The 27,447-nt window shown below is 38.8% G+C and overlaps 1 protein-coding gene across 7 annotated transcripts in view; it reads right to left on the bottom strand.

Moving 5' to 3' along the window:
• Positions 1–27,447, bottom strand: part of NFKB1 (nuclear factor kappa B subunit 1) — a 121,707-nt gene that overhangs the window by 79,349 nt on the left and 14,911 nt on the right. For 3 of the 7 annotated variants that reach the window (XM_025290374.3, XM_025290372.3, XM_025290376.3), the window contains exons 2-5: positions 17,095–17,140; positions 13,095–13,170; positions 8,588–8,628; positions 4,368–4,466 (exon numbers count right to left, since the gene is read on the bottom strand). In XM_025290374.3, coding sequence (XP_025146159.3) covers positions 4,368–4,466; positions 8,588–8,628; positions 13,095–13,170; positions 17,095–17,133 — 255 coding nt within the window. In that variant the 5' untranslated portion in view covers positions 17,134–17,140. Of the gene's footprint in view, positions 1–4,367; positions 4,467–8,587; positions 8,629–13,094; positions 13,175–17,094; positions 17,141–27,447 lie in introns of those variants that run through there. The other 4 variants (XM_025290373.3, XM_025290378.3, XM_025290377.3 and 1 more) reach the window with 4 other exon arrangements.

Here is a 27,447-nt window from a genome sequence, read left to right on the forward strand (position 1 = left end):
AGTGTGTCTAAGCCTAGCCTACACGCAGCTTATTGGAATTGGGGTTTTAAGCATGGGACAAAATTCCAGTAGCAAACAGAGAACTGGAGTAGACTCTTAGAGTTGGTTTTAAAATGGTTTAACTTTAGGTATCAAGTTTGGACAATCAGCAAGAGACAAACCCAAGCAGGTTATATGTTTACAAGTTCTATAAACCACAGCTAGGGGTCTGCAGCCGCCAAACCACAGCCAGTCCCCACAGCTTTCGGGCTGGCCGTCAGCACTTCACTGCTCCTGTGTGAGACTGAGTGCATGCTGAACCAGGATGCTTGTGTTCCAGGGGCCTCTCCAGGATGTGGTATGCTCTCCCAGAGGCATGATGAGAAGAGAAAGAATGAGGCTGGAGGAGAGAGAGGAAGGTAAGAAGCTGTAGAGGAGGAAAAGGCAGAGCCTAGAACATTCCACTCTTAAGCCTGAACAAATATACTTTAATAAACATGTATCATATGTAAATTTAAGAAATATCATTTCCTTCCTGCAAATGTAAATGCTCTCCCTCTGAAGTTTCTGCAGAAATGGGATTTGGGGAAGACTGTGGGGACACTGTCCATTACACCTCCCTCTACGGGAAGGGAGGCTGCGGACACTGCACAGATGTTCTCATTGCTCTCGCACAGCGGCTGCACAGGTTTACAACCTTGACTGAAACCATCTCCACTTTCACTTTCTCTTCTGTAACAGTTTATAACGGAGACCAACAGAACTCCTATGTTAACTGTTGGGTATGCAGTTATCACAGGATATGGAATGCTTAGGATATGTTTTTTCTTCTCTTTTCTATCTTTCTCCTTAATATCCAGGCACACTAACTCAGACATTCTAGAAGAAATTATAGAGTCACCATGATCATCATCTTGAAAATAAACATCTAATAATCAGGAAAAGTATATATATGTGCAGAATAATAGACTTAGGCAATTCTATATAACCTATGAGTTACTGTCTTATATAGCAGAAAAGTATGCAAAGAAGAAGGGTTAAGGTTGATTAGACTTTGCATCTAGATCAGTGATGCTCAAGCAGGGTGATTCTGCCCCCCAGGACATACGGCAACGTCTGGAGACATTGTTTGGTTGTCACAACTATAGCGCTGCTATTGGCATCTAGTGGGTATAAGTCAGGGATGCTGCTGAATACCCTCCAATGAACTGGAAAATCTCCCAAAGCAGGAAGTCTTCTCACCCAAAACATTAGTAGTGATGAGTGTGAGAAACCCTGATCGAGCTCTATCTGTCACACAACTCTTGCAGCCTCACATGGAGCGGGTGCTTAGTGAACTGCTGCAGACACGGATGATTGTGACGATCTTCCTGATAAAGACACACATTGAGGGCAATTCCTTCCTTCGCCTACATTTTACATGTAAGAGGGATTTATATCCCTTTGTAAACCAAAAGTTCACCCTTAACTATCTTTTGTAAAAAAGATTATTAAAAGTGATATTGGAAGAAGAGCTCTTGAAAAACTACCTCATGATTGACTCTCTCTTCTCCCCATATCAGCTCTTCTGATTAAGAGCTTTTATGATAAATAAAATTACTTCCTTTAACTATTAACAAACTTTCAGTGAATGATGACAGGCTAAGAAAACAATGATAGTTTGTAACTGACTCTCTGAACTGCTCTATGTTTTCTTACAATTGGATTAAATGCTTAATAAATATATGTTGAATTAGTGAATAAAAAACAATTGGGTGAAATAGTGAAGCTGCAGCTGAAGGTCAATAATGACTAATCATACACATTTATATTTTGACTTCCTTAGAATTAGCTGTTTACATATCTAGATTTCCCAGTAAGTATTAAACTCCTTGATACATAAACTATGATTTGAGAAGAACATCGAATATCCACTATGTTGTTTTATTTCTAGACTATTTTGTAAATGTGAGGCATCAACCACTACATGAGAGGGATGTATGAAGACTGAGCATAATAGTATATATAAAGTTTTTCCATTGGGTAACAAATCTATAACAAAGTTACTACTATGTATCTTTTAGTATCAAGAACTGTTACTTAGTTACAAAAGACTAGAGTGATACAAGTCAACACTTGACAATATTGTAATTTATATTTGTTTCTACAGAGACAGTCCAGAAAAAAACTCCCAGTTTTACTCTTAATGCTAATTCTTCAGTAATTACAATTATAATCAGTGTCAATGCCCATAATATGTACCACACATATGAACACATACAGTATTTATATACAGGACACACAGACACGTGTTAAAAACATGTATTGGATGTGACTCCCTGATATCTGAGTACCTATTATTCCTGAGCTCCTCTCTCTTATTGCCCAGAGTTATAATTCTGTGTCTTATCTTACTACCATCCTCCCATGTCCTATTCCCTAGGTCCCTGCCCCCAGTCTCCCAAATGCATATGTTCCACATGACAGTTCAATGAGCAAGAGTCTGCTGTAGGATGACAAGCCACCAGTCCTGTGAGGACAGCAAGGCTCCCTTTTAAGAGCCTCGGTTTCCTCACAGGTTATTAAGACTTTTTACCTACCAGGGCTGTTACGAGAATAGAAAAGATAATGTATGTAAGTTTCAGTTCAGTTCAGTTATTCAGTCATGTCCGGTTCTTTGTGACCCCATGAACTGCAGCACTCCAGGCCTCCCTGTCCATCACCAACTCCCAGAGTTCACTCAAACTCATGTCCATTGAGTTGGTGATGTCATCCAACCATCTCATCCTCTGTCGTCCCCTTCTCCTCCTGCCCTCAATCTTTCCCAGCATCAGGGTCTTTTCAAATGAGTCAGCTCTTCGCATCAGGTGGCCAAAGTATTGGAGTTTCAGCCTCAGCATCAGTCCTTCCAAAGAACACCCAGGACTGATCTCATTTAGGATGGACTGGTTGGATCTCCTTGCAGTCCAAGGGACTCTAAAGAGTCTTCTCCAACACCACAGTTCAAAAGCATCAATTCTTCTGTGCTCAGCTTTCTTTATAGTCCAACTCTCACATCCATATATGACTACTGGAAAAACCATAGCCTTGACTAGATGGACCTTTGTTGACAAAGTAATGTCTACTTTTTAATATGCTGTCTAGTTCGGTCATAACATTCCTTCCAAGGAGGAAATGTATGTAAAGCACTTTGCAAATCTTTGGTGCTTAATAAATGCTAATCCCTTTGTTTAATTGCTGTTGTTATTTCCTCATTCAGATTCTAAAGGACCAGAGACCATAAATCTGTGGCTAAACCCATATTTATCCTGACTAATAATCCTGAACAGGAAACACATCTTTCATTCCACAGAAGAGCTCAGATAGGAGACTTAAAATGCAAACACAATGGATAGGACTAATACTACAATATTACTCAAGAGGTAAAGAATCAAGGGTTTTTGTTTTGGACCAGAGGTAAGAAATTAGAAAGGCCTGGGCCTAGAAGCGGGCTACGAGGAGACGAGGGAACAAAATGTAAGGCTGGCAAAACCAAAGACCAATTTCTTTGATATCACAATTTTACTAAGGGTCTGTCTTGTACAAATGAAAATGTTTATAAATGATGAAACTGCAATATTTGACTGGTTTACCTACAAAACTGTTAGCAATCAGTCTATGAAACATGACATCCCATTACAAAAATAAAAAACTCAAGCTACGTCAGTGGAAGATATTCTCAATTAAATACAAAGAAAGAAAAAGAACCTGAAGAAGTAGAAAAAGTTCAGCTAAGCCCACCACAGCATGTCATGAAGCAGTATGTTCCAAGGACCATCACATGCAGACAAATAGTTGCTCCAGCAGAGGCCCTTTTGGACCACTAAGATAGATTTTCTCATTCAATCTTTAGACAACTACAAAGCACAGACCCTTAACAAGTCTGCATTTTGCACATCCAGGTACTGAGGTTTAGAAGTGTTGGATCTCAGTCAAAGGCACACAGCTGGTAGCAGAGTCTGGATCAGAATTCATGATCTGAGGTATTCTACTATATAATCCACACAGTCATCTGAGTCTTGTTTTTTTGCTAGATCTCTATAAAGAGCTGAAATTGAGCGCTCTCACAAAGCATTTTTCAAGTCTTAGGAAGTATACAACTAAACAAATGTTTAAGATAATTTTTAAGAAATAATAAAAGTTTTGTTAATGTTGAGATAATTTGTACTAAATGGAAATATCAAGTTTTAGAATCTGTCACTTCTATTGCTACGAGACACATTTCTACATAAATATTATAAATAATCATGTGACCACTTCAGCTTATAAGCAGAGACAAATGGTAGTTATTTAAAGCATTCCTTTCTTTTGCTCTGAGGACACCAAATCTTCCAGAATTCACATGGAAAGACATCACATCACAAACTTACTTTGACCTGAGGGTAGGACTTCTTGTTCTTTTCACTAGACGCACCGGGGAGCCCTCCATGGGAGGGGCCTTCACACACATAACGGAAACGAAATCCTCTCTGCAAAGGTGAACACAAGGCGAACGAGTTTGAGGAATACTTACAAAAAACTTATAGGGACAAAATTACACCCAAATTTTATATTCTTGTGTATTAGAGGAGACACAAACTGTGAAAGAGGACTGTATATGAGAACCACTTCTCCCCATAACCTTATCATGAATATTGATGTTAACTGATACTTGGGCCCTGAGCTGTGGCTTAAAAGGCAGGTCCCTGGTCCTGCAGAAGCTCTCCTCCTGTGCTATGTGGAGAGTAAACTGCTGCAGACTTTAGGCCTAAGGACTCGACATGCTACAGCTTGCCTGCATCAGAGTTTCCTCATCTCACACTGCTTCTGCCAAGCTCTGAAATGGGCCATATGACTCAAAGTTAAGCTTCTCTGACTCTTTTTTAAAGGCATTCCTTTACCTACTCTGATGACAGTTGGTTCAGGAGGGAATACAGAAATGTCTTGTTAAATATACCCCATCAGGGTTACAGAACACAGCCTATGCAAGCCCGCACATCTGATCAGTAACTCTCAACAGTTCAGAAGGTAAGAAGTTTCGATTTAAGATTGTTAATACTATCAAGTTCAATCTGGATATATTAACTGACCTGAATGAATCCAAACCCAGAGAGTCCCTTTATATATTAACTCAAGAATTTTTATAGACACAGTAGTATCAATTAGGAATTAGCAAGAAGCCTTTACTATGCAGGCTGATTAAACACATGAGCTCCATGTATTTTTTTTATACAACTAAGAAGATTAGACCAGACCATATTCAAGGTCTATTCCAGTTTTAACATTTTATGACTTAAAAAGCTAACAGTTGTAATTGTGCATATTTGCATATCAAGAATAAAACAAGGACATTTATGAGAATGGCTCTCATCATCATATGAAGGGAGATTTCAACATATACAGTCTCTTGACCAAATGGTCTTCCGTTTTTCAAATACACCCTTTAATGAAAAGAATATGTTAATACACTTTAAGGAACATTCTCACCTTTTGCTTACTTTATTGTGGGACTGACTTCATATAACAGTGCTAGATCCTTAGGCCCTCAGAAGCTCCGCACACCACTACTTGTTAGTGGGGGCTTTCTACCTTGCAAGCTGGATAGTGGCGCTCAGTGAATATACAGGTTTTGACGGCTTTGAGCTAATGGATCAATGTAAAATTTCTGCCCTCCTTAGACTGTACTTCATTTCACTATGCCCCATAGGGTCTTGAAAAACAGCCTGAGAGGTTCAGGGAGAGCACCTGGAATTGTTGCTAAATTCTGTGAGACTTTTCTAATTTCCAAAGAGGACCAGTCTAAAGCATCTTTTATGGGACCAGTGAGACCTGACCTAAATTCCCTAGGGGAGGAAGCTACCTTATGTCACACATGAGTCTGGGGTATATGATCAACTCATTAAAGTGGGACCTAAAACAACTCTTGAAAAGGGCTCCTTAGGTGACCCCAAACATCAACACCTGGAAAGCCTTCTGAGGTAAGATGAGTGATTTGAAGGTGACTCTCCCTGTTTTGCTTCTCAAAAATTCAAACTAAAAAATAAGTTACAAATTCAGCCCTACACCTTTTATAGTCAAAGGCTGTTAGCGTATTTTCAATAATTAAATGAAATTTCTAAAAGTATGAAAAAGCAACAGTCAGCCTCCAGAACTGGCTAACCATAAAATAGGGATTTACTTGACTGCTAATCGGTTTAAACACAACTTCAGCTTTTAAACAATATTAGATAATTAGCACTTAATAATATGCAACAGAACTAGCTATCCTAAAGATTAGTAGTGGTCTATACTATGACTCATCTCTGTCAAAGCTGGGGAAAATTGTGGCAGAGACTCCAGAGAAAAAAAGAAAATTTTTCTAGATTTTATTTTTAAAACAATAAAGTAATTCATTATCTTTAATCATAAAGTTACTTTAGGACAGTTGGAGAAATATATACTTATACTATTATATCTTATTGGGAGTGGTGTTTAGTAAAATATGAGTAAAGAGACCTGTCTTAATACCTTGCTTATCGTTTGAAAAACAACATATATCATTCATAGTTGGATAAAAGTATCTAAACTTCTATGCAAAGGAATTTATAACCTGAAGATAGAAATAAAATATCTTTTTTTTGAAAGGAAACTAGGATGTCTTCAAATGCATAGTCTGAATGCATTTCAGATTCTAAATTTTTGAGATTAAAGGTTTACCAATCCACAGCCATTCATCTCAGTAACTCCACTTGCTTAAAATGAGTCATCAACCTCAAAGGCAAGGCTCCATCCATCCGGTCAGAAAGTCTGACTTCAATACAACCTTCTTACTTTCACTGGAGTCAGACATCACAATATTACAGTTTGGTAAGCAAGCACATTTGATTTACTCAGATAAGCTTTAACACATCCACCAACAGTGAATTAAATTTTGAAAATAAATAACTCACCCTTCAGATAAATCATAAACGTCAATTTTTCCTTATGACTATTGACCCATAGTAAGAAACTTCATTTTAAAAACCTTATGGTAGTGCTATGCTTATGAAAATGAATATTTGAAAAACACATTTTGCCTAGTATGCAGACAAATAAATTTTAGTTGATTTCTTGGTTTCATGGTTTATCTGGAAATTTCCCAGGAGGCCAGGTAACACTGCACAGGATGTTAGGGGATAAACTTCCACTGGGAGGGTCGTTTGAGAAAACTGGTGGCCTCCTGTGAGAACTCACTGATAGGGAATTGGGAATGGAGATAAAGCAAAGTCATGTCGGCAGGCTGTGGAATCAGGGTGTGTCACCTGTGAGCCATGAAAACAATGTCCCAAAATCGCATATGGTATTCCAGTCCCCACACCAAAAACTTTTATCAAAGTTCAACCTCATAAGTGTAGTCTATTTGGTCATAGATAAAGATACTCATATCCTTTATATTCTGACCAAAACCCAAATACATATGTAATACCATGATTACAGTAACCACATGCATACTTTAAGATTTTGACCTAGTTAGCATTTGTTAAGTGTTACACAATACAAAAGTGTACTTGCCTGAGCTACTAAAAACATTTAGGAAAAGTACTGGGTGATATAGCTGCAAGAAAGCAGGCACACGCATCCTCAGTCTCACACATTTGTGATAATATGCATATCCAGTCAGAGATCTACTAACTTTGTCCTCATTCTGCAGAGGACTATACCATTACTTCATCCCTTAATGACTATGGGAAGATATTAAAGATTCTCTTCCCTCCTCTTTCATAGCACTGGTCCCATCCAATTTCCAATAAATATTTATTTACCCATAGGGACATGGTAAGGAAGCCATTTCAATTCCCAGGTATCCTCTATAAATAATAGTAGTAAGAGGAAAGTGAAAGTGAAATTCCTGCAACCACGCAGACTATAGCCCACCAGGCTCCTCTGTCCATGGAATTCTCCAGGCAAGAATACTGGAGTGGATTGCCATGCCCTCCTCTAGGGGATCTTTCTGACCCAGGGATCAAACCCCAGTCTCCCACATTACAGGCACATTCTTTACTGTCTGAGCCGCCAGGGAAGGGCCTGATAAAATAAAATGCTCCTCTCCTGACTCCAAAGAGGCTAGATCTGAAGCTAATACCCAAAAGAACGTGTCTATTCTAGGACTTTATCTACACCCCACTGGTCCTTTTAGTATCTTAAGTTACATGTTCCAAATAGCAAAGGCGTAGCTCCTCAGGATGGAGAAAGGCTCAGAAGTTCTGATATGCAGGGACATGGTGGAAGCGCCTGACTCAGTGTATGTGAACTGTGTGTATGTGTATTTTCTTACACATGAAAATGAGTGGAGATAACCTACATCTCTTCTAGGAATGGCTGGTAAGTCAAAGTGTTGGAGATCATGGGATACCATGGATTGATACTTAAGTTTTATAGAACTATGTACTGAGGTTCAGGACAGTCTGAACAATGACTAAGAGAAAAGGAAAGTGGATGATAAAGTTGTTAGACAATTTGGCAGGTTGTCGATCTTCTAGATAAGCTACTTCCTTTGTAAAATTCATTTACTATTTTATTCAGTGCTTGAGGTATTATTAGACTTATGGATCTAACAATTAAAGAGAAAGTCCCACCCCTTTAATCTTCTTACCTGTTTAGGTTGCTCTAATATTTGAAGGTATGGGCCATCTGCTAAAAACAAAACAACAAACAGAAACCAAAAGAAACTGTGAGGCTTCTCAAATTTGGTAAAAAAAAAAAAAAAAAAATATATATATATATATATATATATATGTATGTATATATATACAAAGCAAGTAAAAAAACTGAAATCATGTTTTTAAACAGAGGCTTCAAATAAATGTTTTAGCTAAAATTCCACAAGGCATATCTTCTTCTTTTGAATATTAAATTTATCCTTATTTAATAACAGTTTTACACCATTAGAGAGAACCATACCACCTAGATGTCTGTTCAGTGGTGATGGCACCTTGCACAACCCAACAAAAGGCATGACGTCTGGCAAGAATTAAGACGTCAACAACCTTCACAATCATGTCTACTAACAAAGCATTTTTAATAATGACACAAATACGAATTAAAAGCAGCAACCACTTCCTGGTCACTGTGAAATTTTCTTTTGCCATCACATCATCAGACTCTGACTTCCACTCTTCACAAGAGAATGTGCCTAATATGAAATTACAAGAGACTGAGCCAGCAACCTACATGTGTGAAACACACAGATAATGATCTCAGGCTCTCTGCTTTTCATTACACCAAGTTTTGGGTTCCCTTGTCAATACCTGAATCCACAAGTGCTGCCCTCATTCCCTAACTGGCTAGCTTGTTCCTCCTCTCTCCCATATTTAATTTGGTCCATCAGACATGGTAGATTCTTCTTATTAACTCATAGCTTTTGATGTCTGTGTACAATTTTTGAATATTGTACTTTCATATAAACTCTGTTCCAAAATAAGCGTTTTATAAAATTCTGAAAGTAAGTTAGATGAATGTATACCAACTAATAAGAACAAAGATTACTAGAAGCTTAATGATAGCCTGACTATACCTAAGTTTAGAAACTCAAAGTAAAATCAAAACCTCTGACAGTATAAATACAAATTTATTCAATAGGATAAAGTCCCTAAGCTTCCCAGCTGGTTTGTATGTCATGTCAAAAGTATAATAACCCATAGCTCCGTGATACACAAAGGCTCATGGTGTTTCTCACTTGTTTGAATGTAAATTTAAATGGTACTTAAAAAATTCTAGGAGGATGTTTCTGTGTCCATTTCAATCTTCACTGTCTCTAGGCCAGAAGTTCAAGACTTATTATTTTAGATAAATAAATTTATGAAGAAGAGCTAAACTTTCAGGTTGAAATTAAAAATAAACCATAACTTGAGAGAGGATTTATTTTTATTTTCAGCACTATGATGAATCAGGATAAGGCAGAGAACTGTAGGAAACTAAGGTATAATTATTTCCTGTTATTATTCAAGAAGTTTACAAGGAAGTCAGTTGAAAAATAACTCAATTTGAACTGAAACATACACAAGAAAAGAAAAAAGGGTAGGGACTGACCAATGCTATATAATTTAGGTAAATTATCTTCTCTTTTCTGTCTGAAATTAGTTCCTGGATATATTCAACTATTTTTTTAAAAAAGAAACTGTTAGAACTTTAAAATTCAAAAAAATGACTAGAATTTAATTTCTAAGGAGATAAAACTGATTAGAAACATAAATATTTTCACACTGCTAAATAAGGTCTATGGAACATTTCAACAAATCTACTCATAAACATTCTCTCTAGAAAACTAAATGAACATATGAAGAAGAGAAGTCTTTAAGAAAGCAACATTTGACAACAAGGTCCTACTATATAGCACAGGGAACTACATTCAATTATCCTGTGATAAACCAAAATGGAAAAGAATATGAAAAATGTGTACATATGTATAACTGAGTCACCTTGCTGTACAGCAGAAATTAACACAACATTGTAAATCAACTATACTTCAGCAAAAAAAAAAAAAAAAAAATGAAGCAACATTTGGATATCATGGAAAATACAGAGGAATTAGAGCACATTTATATCAGACTTCAAGTCTCTCACTTCTTAGTAACTCTTCGAAAAATACTGGAAATTTTGTTATTATTTTTGCTGTATGGTTTAATTTCTTCTAAATACATGAAATACTAAGGCTTGGTAATTCTATTTACCAAGGGACCATTTTTCTCTTTCAGGGAATACACTCAAACGTTAAATCAACTAGAAAACTAGATTTGCTATGCATATATTTGTTTTAATGCCAATTTTCTTTGGCTGCATTTCCATGCCATGAATTAACATCCTACTCTGTAGAGTCATTTAAATTACAGCATGATGTTATTGACCTAAGTTGTGCCATATCCCGTAGAGTTTTCAACAAGTAGCATGGTTTTAGATTTCAAGAAATACAAAAGATAAAACAGTCCATATGAAAATTACATTGGTTTATATAACCTCTCTATTCCTTTAAAATGTGAATAAAACATCCATAAATCTTGGTTTATAAAAAACTGAACTATGGCATTGCAATGCAGAGGGAATGTGTATGTGACAATAAAAAATGATGAGGTAATAACTGGAAAATACAATTTTGAGGTATAATTGTAAAAGTTTTTCTAATGTTGCCTGCATGCCAAGTTGCTTCAGTCGTGTCTGATTCTTTGCAATTCTATGAACTGTAGCCCGCCAGGCTCCTCTATTCATGGGATTAACCAGGCAAGAATGCTGGAGTGGGTTGCCATGCCTTCCTCCAGGGGATCTTCCTGACCCAGGGATCGAACCCGCACTGGCAGGCAAGTTCTTTACCACGAGTGCCACCTGGGAAGCCTTTTTCTAATGTTATGGCTAAATAATTCCTACAACATGAAACTTTGACTTCAGAATATTCACTGAGCTGGTTCTTTCGATAACCTTATTCTATCTCCATAAATTTGATGAAATAAAAAATTAGGAAATCCTTTGCATCAGGATACTGTTTGGCATCTATAAGCCATCAAATGGAAAAGTATATGTTTCCTGAGGGCAGTAACTTTTATGTTTTCAATAAAGCATCAAAACCAAGAAAAAGACTTTGATCCCCAGTCACAGAAAACACAGAAGCTACCAAGACATTTAGTTGTTCACAGGAAGCTGATCTAGAGCTTATTTTGGACAACACTTGAGGACATCTCAGCTATGATCTGTGGGGTAAAGAAAGGCCTCAGCAACACACTTAGTGAAGCTAATGAAGGTAAAGATTTAGCAGATTTATTTTTTCCCCTTGCATGAACTTCTAGAAATAATAGATATAAAAATGCAAATAAATACCTGATATAAAAAATGAAAACTAAGTACAAAGTAACAACAGCAATTTTAAATGACAATGATACAAATTGCACAAAGTCTCCCATTGAGGATAAGCAAGTCCATGGTAAATAGAATAGCTGATATACTTCAGTAATTACAAAACTCTCTTTTATATACAACTTCCAAAATTTACTCACACAGCTTTTGAACATCTGTTAAGTCCCTCTGGCGATGTGAGGAATACATAAAAAGAGCTATCACAGCACGCTTACATAAAAGCAATAAGGGAGGTGGGAGGGGGGGTTCAGGATTGGGAACATGTGTACACCCATGGCAGATTCATGTTGATGTATGGCAAAACCAATACAATATCGTAAAGTAATTAGCCTCTAATTAAAATAAATAAATTTAATAATAAAAAAACAGAGACTGATTTTTTTAAAATCATTCATATGAGATTAAATAACTTATTGATGGGGATAATTAACAGTCATGTTGGGAGGATGGATGATTATCACGAGTTTATCCAATTGGTCAGAACATAGGGCTAGAAGTTTTTTAAAAAGATAATTTTTCTACCAAGGTGACTTTTATGACTTTTGTATACTTTATGTTCCCAGTGTGTGGTATACTAGCTAGCACACAACAGGAACTCAAGTAAGTGTTTTGGGAATAGGTCTGAGAGTTGAGACTGCCTCATGTGTCTGGGGCAAAGAAAACAGGAGTTACAAAGACCCCAGAGATAACAAGATTGGGTGAAAGGAAAAAAATCCCACACAGTAAAGAAGTTCCTTTTGAGCTGTGCTAGCAGATATCAGCAACAATTATCAGTCATACAATGGGTTGCTGCTGCTGCTGCTAAGTGGTTTAGCCGTGTCCGACTCCATGCAACCCCATAGACAGCAGCCTACCAGGCTCCCCCGTCCCTGGGATTCTCCAGGCAAGAACACTGGAGTGGGTTGCCATTTCCTTCTCCAACGCATGCAAGTGAAAAGTCAAAGTGAAGTCGCTCAGTCATGTCCGATTCTTAGCAACCCCATGCACCGCAGCCTACAAGGCTCCTCTGTCCATGGGATTTTCCAGCCAAGAGTATTGGAGTGGGGTGCCATTGCCTTCTCCCATACAATGGGTAACTGGGATCAAACATGTTTATGCAAATGTAGTCCAAAAAAGTATACTGAAAACTGACTTTTAAAACATAAATCACCATTTCCTTTCTAGGTAACTCACTGACTTCATAAAAGAGTGTATAAAAAAATCAAATTTTAAAAAAAGCAAAAGCAAAATGATAGGCAAGAGATGAAGAATTTTCTTACCTGTTGGCAGTGGCATCTCCGGTTGAAATAATTCTGGACTAAACATTGTATGATTCAGAGGATCTAGATGAAACATCTACAAAAAGGAAAATTTTAATATTTCAATCATTACTTTTCCAACACTGTATTAAAAACTTGAAAAACCTAAAACTTAATTATAGGAACAAAAACTAAAAACAAAAACCTGAAAACATTTTAAAGCAGAATTTTAAAAATATGCTCAGGAAACCTAACTAAGTTCTCGTGTGTGTATAGAACTTTACATGGGGTTGGGCTATGGTTGTGTGACAAAGGGATTTCAGAAGAACAACCCAGGTGTACAGTCCACAGAGATAAGGACTTAGTGTAGTTTGCTTACTGGCATATCTGCAGGGTCCAGTGTATATTTATCAGAGTAGGTACTTAAATATTTGTTGAATAAATGATTTAAAGCTCTTAGAAATATAAACATGAGACTATAATCCTAGAAATCTGTATTTCTTTTATAATGGTAAACAAACTCCTCCTCTAGCATCCAATTGCAAATCCCGAAAGATTCAGACAGTGAGAGCCCTGGAACAATTTATAGAAAAACTCAAAATATAACTTAGTCCAAAAAGCAGATTAACTGAGCACTGAGCTCCCTCATCTTTTTTTTTTTCCATCTTTATTTACCTAGCATAATGAAAATACCTGGAATTTAGTGGGTTTGATATGCTGAATAACAGCTCCCCCAAAGACACCCACATCCCAACCCCTAGAACCTGGAATGCTGTCTCCTATAGCAAAAGGGATTTTACAAATGAACACAGAGATGGGGAGATTAGTCTGAATTATCCAGGCCAGGCCTGATAGAGGGATGCAGGAGACCAAAGTGAATGGTAGGAGACATACCAATGGAAATAGGAGGCTAAAGTGATGGAAGGGGTTGGGTCACAGGCCAAAAAAGGCAAGCAGCCTCTAGATGTTCAAAAATGTATGGAAAACTTTCAGAAGGAATACAGCTCTGCCAAACCTTGATTATGGACTTCTGACCTCCAGACTGTAAGAGAATTAATTTGTGTTTTTTAAGTTGCTAAATTTGTGGCAATTGGTTACAGGAGCACCAGAAAACCACTACAGTGGGTAAACAACATATTGTGATTGAATTATAATCTATCTTGAAATGTTACTAAAAATGACTTATCCCAAGAGTAACATTTCCTTCCTACTTAGTTCATTCAGGATTTAAAATTTGTATTTCTGAGTTTCGTATTTATTTCAGTCTAAATAAGTCATCTATGAAATGTCTATGGACAGCACAGAAATCAAACACACTTCAGTTTTTATAATACACTAGTTAGTAAATGTGCTGGATCAGGCATTAAAAATAAACAGCAATATTTTACTCCTTTTCTTTACTAGTATATTATTGGACATTCATGTATACCTAAGAATCTATCAATAGTATGTCTAGTTAAAATCAAGACTAAGAAACACAGTGTTTAAACAAAGAACGCTTCAGATCCAGTTGTGAGGTATGCAAATTTTCAATTGAGGAACAATAAATGTGTCTCACATCCACGCTCAGGAGTAAAGTTCATCTACACTATTCACTCTTTGCTGAAAGGGAAATAAAGGAATGAAAAAAACGTGTTGTTATAAAAATGGGCCTCATCTTATAGAGAGAATTTACCAGTCTCAGAGCAGAAAAGATGATCTAACAGAACAAAAAACTTTCCTGTGGTCCTGCAGACTGGTTAAAGGGCAAAAACTCTGATCTCAGGAGAGACTCAGCCCCACTTGAGACAAGAAGAGCAAAGCAGGGGCCTGTGCTGCAGCTTACGCGTGCATTAGGTCAGGGGTGGAGTAAACCCCAGAACACATTAAAATACTAAGGATCTCACTGAAGACATGCAAACTTCAAGAAATATAAATTATTAATCTTGAGACAAGGGGGAAAAAACTCAAACTTCAAGGACCTCTCTCTTTAAATATGGAAATATCAGAACATGTCCCCACCGCTGGTGCTGACAAAAATGCCCACAAAGAAAAGCTTTCGAAACTACGATTTTCAGCAGGTTTTACTCTTGTATGGCATAAAGGACCATCTCTTGCTGATAGGATTTCCTGTGCAGAGACAGGAAAGCATGGTTTAAAACCAAGCCAACCAACCCTAATGCTGGTGAGCGTTTGCCTTTGTTAGAGACAGCATATTAAAAGTGAAAGGTAAAGCACAGGTTTTTGATAATATGAGTAGCCAAATGTTTGTCATGCTGTAATCAGAGAAAATGCTGCTCGATTTATCTGTATCATTTGTACCATAAAATTCAAAAGCAGCATCTTAATATGAAAAGCAATGCATACTCATTCTTTCTAAATCAATGAGAATATTATGAAGAGTAATGAATGTGACATAAGTATTTTATTTAAAGAAGTCATACTAGATCCCTCAAAAAACATTGCACTTTTGGCTTTCTGGTTCTTTGCATGCATAATTTTGGGAAATACATTTTTTTTATGTGGCTAAAGTGTGAGATGATTATGAAATTTGGACCAGATGTCCTGGCACCCACTGCTCCCTCTCTTTGCCTAGCCTAGCAAACTACACATTTCAAATATCAGCTGACACAGACTGCCTTTGGAACGTCTGCATAACCACGCCCCTCTTCCCTCCCGACATCTGTGTCCCGTTGCACACAGACTACTACTAACAGTGTTCAACACCACAGGGAAACCACTCATGTCTCTGTCCCTCCCACTAGAAGAATGGCAGCTTCCTGAAATGTGTCACAGTTTTGTACCCTTCCTTAGCAATGTGCGGGTACATAGTGATGTCTCAATAAATAGATCATGAGTGAATAAATGTCACTATTTTAAATACTCTTAATACTGCCATTGCAATTACCCTAGAGTCTGAAAATTGCTTCCAAATGGTTCATTACATATATACACACACATACACATACATACTATACATAAATTTCTTTCTCTGTGTGTGTACACACACATATATGTATAGAGCAACCAACAAAGATTTGCTGGACTATTCAACATTTCTATAGGCTTGAAACTAACATTTTTCAAGTATGACATTAGGACACTAGTATCCCTTTATAATCGCTGATATAATTATAATGAACAGTTCCATGTCCCCAAAGCACATTCATTGCCCATTTAAGTCTTTCAAACACCTCTGTACGTGAGCATGAGGTGGGGTGGGGGTGGCGGTGTTAAGCGATTCCTCAAGTTTTAATAGCAGTCAGCACTTAGTTAAGATCTTTGAATTCTAACTCCTTTTCACTATACCAATCTGCCTCCTCATTAGATGAGTTTTTAAATAAATACTTTGGCCTCCCCCCAAAATGACATGTTCAAGTCCTAACTCCTAAAATACCTGTGAATGTGACCTTACTTAAAAAACAGGGTCTTTGCAGAGGTGATCAAGTTGAGATGAGGTCATCCTGAAGAATGGGCCCTCAATCCACTGCCTGGTACTTTTATAAGAGAAAAGAGCGGGGAGGGGAGATTTGGGTATGGAGATACAGAGGAGACAAAGAGAAGAAGGAATGTGCTGGAGAGGAGTAGCTACAAGCCAAGGAATGCCAAGGACTTCCAATAACCACCAGAAGCTAGAAGAGGAGCACAGGTTCTCCTTCAGAACTCCCAGAAGTAACCAATCTTGTTGTCATCTTGCTTTTGAATTGCTTGCCTCCGGAACTGAGAGGGAATATTTATCTGTTGTTTTAAGTCACCCAGTTTGTGGCAATTTGTTACAGCAGCCCCAACAAACTAACATAATAGCTATCATTTGACCAGCAGCATGTATAACTTTTATGCTACAAGAGTGTGGCAGCAGGGATACTGCTGTCTTACATGGCATGTCCTCTAAGACCTTACGTAAATGCTCTAAGACCTTACGTAAATGGACAAGAAAAACAATTTAAAAGAAATTTTTACCTCTTTTAAGAGTTTTCCCGATAGTTACTGTTGTTTATACTGTTGTTGTAAAAATTATTAGCACGATTATTATACTACTTACTTGTTCATGCCCTCCCAAATATGGGTCGTCTTCTGCCATTCTGGAGCTGTGCATGAAAAGAATACAAAACCGAACTGTTAAGACTGGAATAAACCTTAACAATTCCACTATGAAGGAGTAAACTGTATTATTTCAGTAAGACCAAATATAACCTCTCCCCTTTTTTTTTTAAAGATCTTAGGAGGAAATACTGTGTAGTTCCTCTTGGGAATCTAAGTCTAAAAGTAGAAAGATTGCATAATCAAGGAATTACCACTTACGCATAACGTACAACCCCTATGTCAACCTCACAACAGTGTCCTGGAATTTGGTACAGCTAGCCTTCATCCTTGGTACAGAAATCATGCCATTAGATTTCTTAGAGGCCATTTCTTTTTGTTACCATCCAGACTTCAAAGATGCACTGAGCTCTTTGTGCAGGTTATTTTCCAACCCTTCATGAATTCTGTCATGGTCCTGGAACTATCTCCCCACTTTCTACATGCCACTTGAGTTGAGAAACTCAGAGGGAGTCGCTGGGCTGTGGGGGGCCGGTCAGTGCTCTGTGCAGCACGAGGGGAGGACAGCCGCAGTGTGCAGTGCTCCGTCCTCTAGAGCTCTCTGCTGTGTCAGGCCACTTCCTCTCGCTGTCAGAGCAGCACAGAAACATTGATACTAAATGTGCAATCAAAAGGCATGAACATAAGAGCCTTTATTATCAAGGCTAGAGTCTCAGATTTACTCAACCCACCCAGATGTCAATACATCAAAGGCCCTAGCAGTCTTCTATTACCCAAAGGCCCTGACAAAAATGAAGAGCCACATGACCAGATAAAAAGTGTTTAAAATCACACATCATTTTGGATTTCCGTAAGAAGTACTCATCATTATTTTAAATATGTATAGGTTAACTTTAGTTAACTGTAGTTAAATTTACTTAGATCAAATTTTAGACATATTCCCTGAAAATATTAGAAGATTTAAAAACACACAGTTGAAAGTAAGTATTAATTTGAGGCTAATTTTTCTCTTTTTCTTCATGAAGTCTATAAAGACTCAAGGGCACTTGAGATGGGGGCTGCCCTAAAGCTGTCTACAGCCCACCAGAATCTGTCCTCTCCTTTCCCACAGTAATAGACTTGTAGCTGGAAACAACTCAGTCAGAGTACACCCCATATGCCTGTGGAGTTAGGGACGGTCATCTGAAGAAACGCCTGCCGGTGGCGTGTCAGAACTATTTACTTCGTGCCATTTCTGGGTCTGGGCTTAAAGCTCTTGACATCCTTGCTCCATGTTTTTGTTTCTTCTCTTTCCCACTGGATAGAATCTAGATATGGAGACGATCTGGCTTCTACCACCTACATAATGATGAACGGCAGCTGAATGATGGTGATGTGAGAAAAGAAATCAGCTCCCCTGTTGCTTAACCCAGTGTACTGTCGGGTCTCTTTGTTAAAATGGTTTAGCCCTCACTCTAATGAATATAGCATTCAACGATCCAAAATACCCCAAAGAGGACTCCAATCTCCAATGAGATCCTCTCCTACAACAGCACTCTGTGACTGGGCAGGGGTCGGGGAGGCACTGGAGGGTTCCTTGTGGGATGCAGAACACGCCCAACTTCAACAAAGGGGAAAGAGCAGCTCTGAGTTCTACATGGCAAGAACTCCTACAGATTTGCAGGAAAAATATTCGTTGAAAACAAGAAACTAACAAATTACAAACAGCTGTAGTTGATTGAGGCCAGCTAAAAGGAGGAAAATTGACCTGATACAGTGAAGAATTAAGTCATTTGAAATTCAAGAGTTTTGCCACTGCTGGGTGTGTGACTTTGGATATATAACTAACCTACAGTGTCCTATGTTCCCTTATCTGCAATATGAGAGATTTTGATGGGGGATGGACCTTTGAAAGAAATAGAATTCTGCTTGGAATATGTTAGCTAACAAATGCTTATTCAAAGAACAAATCACCTACATCAGAACTCTTTTAGTAAGTGCGGATTTTTAATATGGACTTCCATATATATCCAAATTAAAGATTCGTTAGCATGATTTTCAGTTACATAAAGAATACTAGGGACTTTCCTGGTGGTCCAGCGGTTAAGACTTCATGCTCCAGTGTAGGGGCCCAAGTTCAATCCCTCATCAGGGAAATAAATCCCACATACCACAACTAAAAGCTCCCTCATGTCACAACTAAAGATGCTGCAGCCAAGACCCAGAGCAACCAAGTGTGTGAAAGTCGCTCAGTCGTGTCCGAGTCTTTGCAACCCCATGGACCACACAGTCCATGGAATTCTCCAGGCCAGAATACTGGAGTGGGTATACATTCCCTTCTCCAGGGGATCTTCCCAACCCAGGGATCACACCCAGGTCTCTCGCATTGCAAGCGGATTCTTTACCAGCTGAGCCACAAGGGAAGCCCAGCACAACCAAGAGTTTCAATAAATAAATGTTAAAAAGAAGTAAATAAATATTAAAAAGAAAAGAATGATAGCAAATAGTCTTACACTGAAACACAGGGCTAACACCGGTTACAACATTCCATGTGAAAAATTCTTATTCTCAGAACACCATAGCTTCCAAGAAAAATATTAAGACCATTTTTTTTTTTTTTTTTTTTGCCTTTAATGTGGTCTCATCACCTGAATCCTCTAATCTTAGCCCACAGTCTTCAAAAGCAAAAGGAGGCTGCTGGTTTGTTAAACTGACAAAACCTGTTCAGAATCTCAATTACACTGATTTTACATATATTTTTAAACCTGTGGACGGTTTCCTGACCTTTGATTTAATGTAAGGTGGGCCTGACCCTAATTCTAAACATGCAACTAAATCTACTTGATTAGAAATGATGCAGGGTTATTATCATGATCACCACCGTAGTGAAAATCGCAAAGATCTCTAAATCAAATCACTGGAAAAAACACCCAAATACATCGAGTCCTCCCTCCAATATCCTCCCTATGATTTATGTATGAACCTGTACCAAAAGATCATAGTTTTAAAAGCCCAAAAGCAGCCCAAGAGATATGGATGATGGTTAAAATCTGAACTTGGCCTTTGTAAGACAGTTCCCTGTAAAGAGCTGAGGTAACAGTACCCTGGGAGTGATGTCAATGTTAATTCAAGATTTAAAAATAAAATGTCAAATGAAACCAAGAATTATTTGGAAAGGATGAATCACTGAGTAATATTTGCATTAATTGTAAGAGCAGGTTTTATTTCAAAATTCTGAAATACCAACTAAGCCTTTGGAACTGAAGGATTAGGAAAGACCAGGGAAAGTCCCTACTTCCTTCCTGCTCCCCCAGCCCTTTCTCTCACTTTCCCTTTGCACACAGTTCTGTGCTTTTGAGGACAGACTCTGAAACAGAAAGGGAGACACTGAACTGACTGTGAGAAGATGGGGCTAAACTCTGCATTTCTCTCCCTCAACAGCGAGCTTTCAGGAACATTTTCACACCATGGAAAGGGAAATAGAAAATGTAGCTAGTTAGCAATAAATAAAATATCTCCCCCAGTGAACTGCTTGTATTTCTCACATGAGAGGCTAATGTTACAACGGGCTAAGCTCTGAATATGTGGTGAGTTCTGTATGAAAGGCCTAATGGATTATTTTCTGCACCTCTCTGACAATTCCACCACCAATATCAGAGGCTAGCGCAAGGAGTTCTTAGTGAGGGCTACAAAACCAAGGTTACAGGGTTGGATCATTAAGGGTAGAGTTGGTGGCACGCCATTCCTTGTAACCAGGGGGATTTTCCAGCATCAGATATATTCACACTCCTTGACCAGAGCCCACTGTAAGAAAATACATTCTATTTGATTAATTAAAAATTCATGACAATTTTTCACATCCATTAAAATGACTTCACAATCTGCAGTTTGAAAAACAGAATCTTAGATGCCATTCAGAAGATGTGGATGGGAATCAGAGATAGAAAGTGACTCCACTTTCAAATTTATTTTCAGTCATAATAGACACCATTGAGATGTAATTTTAATACCTCATCTTGGATGAAATTACAAGAAAAGGAGTGACTTTTCATCATCTCTCTGTTGGATGATTAATAAAAAGAAAGAATACACTGGAACTTCTTTTCATGGAAGGATTTTTTGGAGGAAACATGCTGCAAGATATATATACTACATATGTGAAATATTATATATGTACTACATATAATGTGAAATATTCAAATAAGAGTGTCTATTCACACCACAAACCTGTATGCAGGTCAAGAAGCAACAATTAGAACCTTACATGGAACAGCTGCCTGGTTCAAAATTGGGAAAGGAGTACGAAAAGGCTGTATACTGTCACCTGGTTCATTTAACTTATATGCAGCGTACACTATGCAAAACACCAGGCTGGATGAAGCACAAGCTGTAATTAAGATTGCAGGAAGAAATACCAACAACCTCACATATGCAGATAATACCACTCTAATGGCAGAAAGTGAGGAACTAAAGAGCCTCTTAATAAGGGTGAAACAGGACAGTGAAAAAGCTGGCTTCAAACTCAACATTATAAAAACTAAGATCATGGCATCCGGTCCCATCAATTCATCGCAAATAGAAGGGGAAAAAGTAGATGCAGTGACAGATTTTCTTTTCTTGGGCTCAAAACTCACTGTGGACTGTGACTGCAGCCATGGAGTTAGAAGACGCTTGCTTCTTGGAAGAAAAGCTATGACAAACCTAGACAGTGTATGAAAAAACAAAGATATCACTTCGTCAACAAAGGTCCATATGGTCAAAGCTATGGTTTTTCCAGTAGTCATGTACGGATGTTGACTGTTGGACCATAAAAAAGGCTAAGCACCGAAGAATTAATTGATGCTTTCGAATTGTGGTGCTGGAGAAGACTCTTGAGAGTTCTTTGGACTGCAAGGAGATCAAACTAGTCCATCCTAAAGGAAATCAGGGCTTCCCTGAATATTCATTGGAAGGACTGCTGCTGAAGCTCCAATAATTTGGCCAGCTGATACAAAGACCCAACTCACTGAAAAAGACCCTGATGCAGGGGAAAACTGAAGGCAAAGGAGAAGAGGGCAGCAGAGGATGAGGTGCTTAGACAGCATCACCCACTGGGGGCTGCAGTCCAGAGTCCGACACGACTTAGCGACTGAACAACAACATTCACTCTCCAATTCCACTTCCAGAAATGTGTACTAAAGAATTACACGGGCAAGTGTGAAAAAAAAATTACAAGACTATGAAGTGAAGTGAAAGTGAAAGTCACTCAGTCATGTCTGACTGTTTGCGATCCTGTGGACTGTACAGCCCATGGAATTCTCCAGGCCAGAATACTGGAGGGGGTTGCCATTCCCCTCTCCAGGGGATCTTCCCAACTCAGGGATTGAACTCAGGTCTCCCACATTGCAGGCAGGTTTTTTACCATCTGAGCTGCAGCAAAAAACTCTAAACAATTTAAATGTCCTTTGATAGGAGATATTAATTATAATTATGCTACATTCATCCAGTTACACGTTACATAATTGCTAAAATGATAATTCAGACCCATACGTACCAATATAGAGACTTTTACTCCTTAAGTATAAATTTGTTTTAATTTTCTAACTTAATTATGTAATTGGAAATACATATTTTAATAGCAAAAAAAGGAAAATAAAACCCTGTCCTGAATTTAAAGTTTAACTCTGACATCTTTAACAATTAATGATTACACTGAATAAAACACAAAACATGAATGAATCAAAAACTTCTAAGTACTACTGGACTCTTCTTCATAATAGAAAAAAATTAACTTTAAAGGGGCTATTTATTTATATCTTCTGACCATATATTGATAGCAAAGATGAAAGTTAGTGGTGAGTTTACTTTTCTCAGAATAGCTGATTTTTTGAGTTTTTGAAAAATAATGAATATTTGTGTCCTACCACATTTAGATTTGTATAAACTCATTTTCTGTTTTTCTACTCCTCCATTTCATTTTCAGCTCCCTACTGTTTGAATTAGGTGCAATGGGATCAATTAACATGTAGAATAGCTACCTAGTAAGTACAACTTCCTGCTGCTGCTGCTAAGTCGCTTCAGTCGTGTCCGACTCTGTGCGACCCCAGAGACGGCAGCCCACCAGGCTTCCCTGTCCCTGGGATTCTCCAGGCAAGAACACTGGAGTGGGTTGCCATTTCCTTCTCCAATGCATGAAAGTGAAAAGTGAAAGTGAAGTCACTCAGTCGTGTTCGACTCTAGCGACCCCATGGACTGCAGCCCACCAGGCTCCTCTGTCCACGGGATTTTCCAGGCAAAAGTACTGGAGTGGGGTGCCATTGCCTTCTCCGCCTAGTAAGTACAAATGAAAAGACGCTTGCTCCTTGGGAGAAAAGCTATGACAAAATTAGACAGCATATTAAAAGGCAGAGACATTACTTTGCCAACAAAGGTCCACCTAGTCAAAGCTATGGTTTTTCCAGTGGTTATGTATGGATGTGAGGGTTGAACCATAAAGAAAGCTGAGCACTGAAGAACTGATGCTTCTGAACTGTGGTGTTGGAGAACTTGGACTGCAAGGAGATCCAACCAGTCAATCCTAAAGGAAATCAGTCCTGAATATTCATTGGAAGGACTGATGCTGAAGCTGAAGCTCCAATACTTTGGCCACCTGATGTGAAGAACTGACTCATTTGGAAAGACCCTAATGCTGGGAAAGATTGAAGGCAGGAGGATAAGGGGATGACAGAGGATAAAATGGTTGGATGGCATCACCGACTCAACGGGCATGAGTTTGAGTAAGCTCTGGGAGTTGGTGATGGACAGGGAAGCCTGGCGTGCTGTAGTCCATGGGGTTGCAGAGTCGGACATGACTGAGTGACTGAACTGAACTGACATTTTCAGAAAATATAAACTCATTTTCTACGTTTTTCCACTCCTCCATTTCATTTTCAGCTCCCTACTGTTTGAGGTAGATGCAATGTGACCAATTAATATGCAGAATAGCTACCCAGTAAGTACAAATGCATTATGCTTGGAGCTGGTATAAGATAAGGTCCTTGTTCACAACAGAATGCCAATCTGACACAACATTCAACTATTACTGCATGCAAAGCTTCCTAGTGCAGTTAGTGACACATAGCAAATGCTAGCCATTTTATGTAGCACAGTAAACAATATGTTTATAAAAAATGATGGGAGTAACAGGCAGTACAAGTTTTAGGCACTCTGAGAAGAAACAAGTGTTTTCATTTTTTTCCCATTCTACATTTATGGATATACTGCCACATTCCCTCCCGATCCGTGTCACTGCTGAAAAAAATGTTTGCATTTTGCCTACAGGGACATTTGGCAATAGCTGTAGACGTTTTCATCTGTGACAACTGGCAGGTGGTCCTATTGGTATCTAGTGAGTAGATATTAGAAATGCTGCTGAACATCTTCTAATGCACAGGACAGCCCCTCACAATAAAGAAATATCCAACCCCAAACATCAACAGTGCCAAGGATGAGAAACCCAGGTGCATGGCATCGTGTCACGACAGTGCTGCTTCACAGGAAGAAAGAACTAAACTTTACTGAGTACCTGCCATGAGTAAGGAATGAGAGCTAGTGCTTCACATATATCACGTAACTCTCAAAATAATTCTGAGAAATACTATCCCAGATGAGAATACTGAGGTGTGTAGATGGACGGCATCCCCTTAGATGGACAGAGTAATGTCAGCTAATCTGACTCCACTATGATTCAATCACTTTCTAAGCCGCAGAAGTGATTCTCCTCCTGGGCTCACAACTTGAATACAGCATCTTAGCTCCAGGTCTCCTGAATGTTCAGGCTGGAGGCAGTCTACCCTTAGTATAGCCTGAAAACTGGAACAGGATTGTGACAATACACAGTACTTGAGAGTTCTTCCGAGACAATTAAAAGTAAAGGTAAAAATACCAGACGTTAATGCAAATGGTATTTGTCTTTTGCTTTGTTTTGCTTTAAACATCTCCTTTGATCAAGTTCAAAGGCTAGAAGGAGAATAAAGAGATTCTCTCTGAAACATGCCCATAGAAAACACCATTCTCACTAATGGTATGATGAAAGTATAAAATTAAGGTATATTGAAAGGCTCCTTCCATGCTTCCTCCCTACATTAATTTAGTCATTCATTAAAAAAACATTTAGGCCTACTATGCGTCAGTTGCCAAAAACACCAAAGTACCTAAGAACGATGCGGTGCTTGTACTCACAGAGCTGACAGTTGTGGCAGATTGAAAGCAACGACCAAAAATTCTTTGCAACTCCACTTGACAAAAGGAAAAATCTATTTCTCCATCCTCTGAATCTTGGTAGGCCTCTTACTTACTCTGACCGAGTAGACAGAAGTGTGAACTGTAAATGCAGACTTCAAGGCCTGGCAATGACCATTCTGCTCTCTTTAAACACAGCTGCCCTGTGAGTAAGCCTGGGCCTCCCACTGGGGACAAGAGACCACACAGGGAGCAGTGAGGGGGCATACAGGCTGAGGACCCCGGACCACACAGCACCAGCGACGCAGCCACAAGTTTTCAGAGATCCGCAGATGACCTGGACAGCCTCACTAATTGAGACAAATAACAAATGCTCCTATCTTAGCTTTGTGGTAATTTTTTGTTTTTATGCAGCAAAGGCTAACTAATGCAACAGTTTAGTAAGTCAGAAGGCAGGCAAAAGCAATGCAACATAAGTGTCACGGGAAATGGAGGGCATGTGGGGCATAGGTTAGGTAGATTATCTTGGTAATTTGGTAGTTACACTTTGTTAGGGTCTTAGACCACCCCCTTTGTACTCATTTTACTTGTTGGCCTATTCAGTTTCCAAGTGAACAAAAGGAACAAGGACAATAGGCAAAACCAGCAGAGTCTAAACAGAAATAAAATTAGTACTGTTGAAACCTTCAGAATATAAATATTAATAAACTGCTGCTAGCTTTAAGCAGATACCATTATGTGCCAAGTCATGTCAGTTGTGTCTGACTCTTTGCAACCCCATGGCATGTAGCACACCAGGCTCCTGTGTTCATGGGATTCTCCAGGCAAGAACACTGGAGTGGGTTGCCATGCCCTCCTCCAGGGGATCTTCCCGAAATAGGGACTGAACCCATTATAAAACAAATTAATAATGTTTTTAATCCTTTTAACTCTCTACTTCTTGTTATTTAGTTGCTAAGTCATGTCTGACTCTATTGCAACCCCATGGACTGTAGCCCACCAGGCTCCTCTGTGCATGGGATTTTCAGGCAAGAATGAATACTGGAGTGGGTTCCCATTTCCTTCTCCAGGGGATTTTTCCGACCCAGGGATCAAATCCACATCCTCTGCATTGGCAAGTGGATTCTTTATTGCTCAGCCGCGGCGGCTGCTGCTGCTGCTGCTGCTGCTGCTAAGTCGCTTCAGTCGTGTCTGACTCTGTGCGACCCCATAGAGGGCAGCCCACCAGGCTCCCCTGTCCCTGGGATTCTCCAGGCAAGAACACTGGAGTGGGTTGCCATTTCCTTCTCCAATGCATGAAAGTGAAAAGTGAAAGTGAAGTCGCTCAGTCGTGTTCGTCTCTTAGTGACCCCATAGACTGCAGCCTACCAGGCTCCTCCTCCGTCCATGGGATTTTCCAGGCAAGAGTACTGGAGTGGGTTGCCACTGCCTTCTCCAAACTCTCTACTACCTAACACCAAATTTGTCATTCCTAGGGTAATGAGCCCCTTTGCTTGACTTTCCAGTTTTTGCCAATATATCATTCTCTCATGCACTCAGGGGCAAAAATCAGTCAACTTTTTCTCCTTTTCCCTCTGCCTATCTCACACATATCCAGTCAATAATCAATTTCTGTTGATTTTTTTTCTATATTATTTCCTGTATCTGCCCCGCCTTCCCACATTCCTTTCACTGTTACATTCCAGTTAAACTTTCACCACCTCACCTCTGAGTGACAATGATAGCCTCCATTATTCTCCTTTATTGTGGTGTTTTTTTCTTCCTTAAGCATCTTTCACATTATTGCCTTATTTCTTAAAAGACAAAGTCGAAAGTACTCAGCCATTCACCATATCACACTATAAGCATCACCTTAACAGATTCTTAATGCTTAAGAGGTAATGCTTATCATATAATATGCTGAGTGGTTGAGGGTTTTCACTACATCCCTACCAAAACCTTCTATGAGAGGTAGACTGATCATTCAAAAATGCCTTGCTGGATTTGTACTCCTATAGTTAATTCATGTTGATGTATGACAGAAATCAAAGCAATATTGTAAAGCAACCATCAATCAATTAAAAATAAGTAAATATATTTTTTTAATGCCTTGTTGGGTGTCCCTGGTGGCTCAGTGGTAAAGAATCACCTTCCAATGCTGGCGATACGGGTTCGATCCCTGGTCAGGAAGATCCCA

This window comes from Bubalus bubalis, chromosome 7 (genome assembly GCF_019923935.1).
Source record: "Bubalus bubalis isolate 160015118507 breed Murrah chromosome 7, NDDB_SH_1, whole genome shotgun sequence".
NCBI lineage: Eukaryota > Metazoa > Chordata > Mammalia > Artiodactyla > Bovidae > Bubalus > Bubalus bubalis.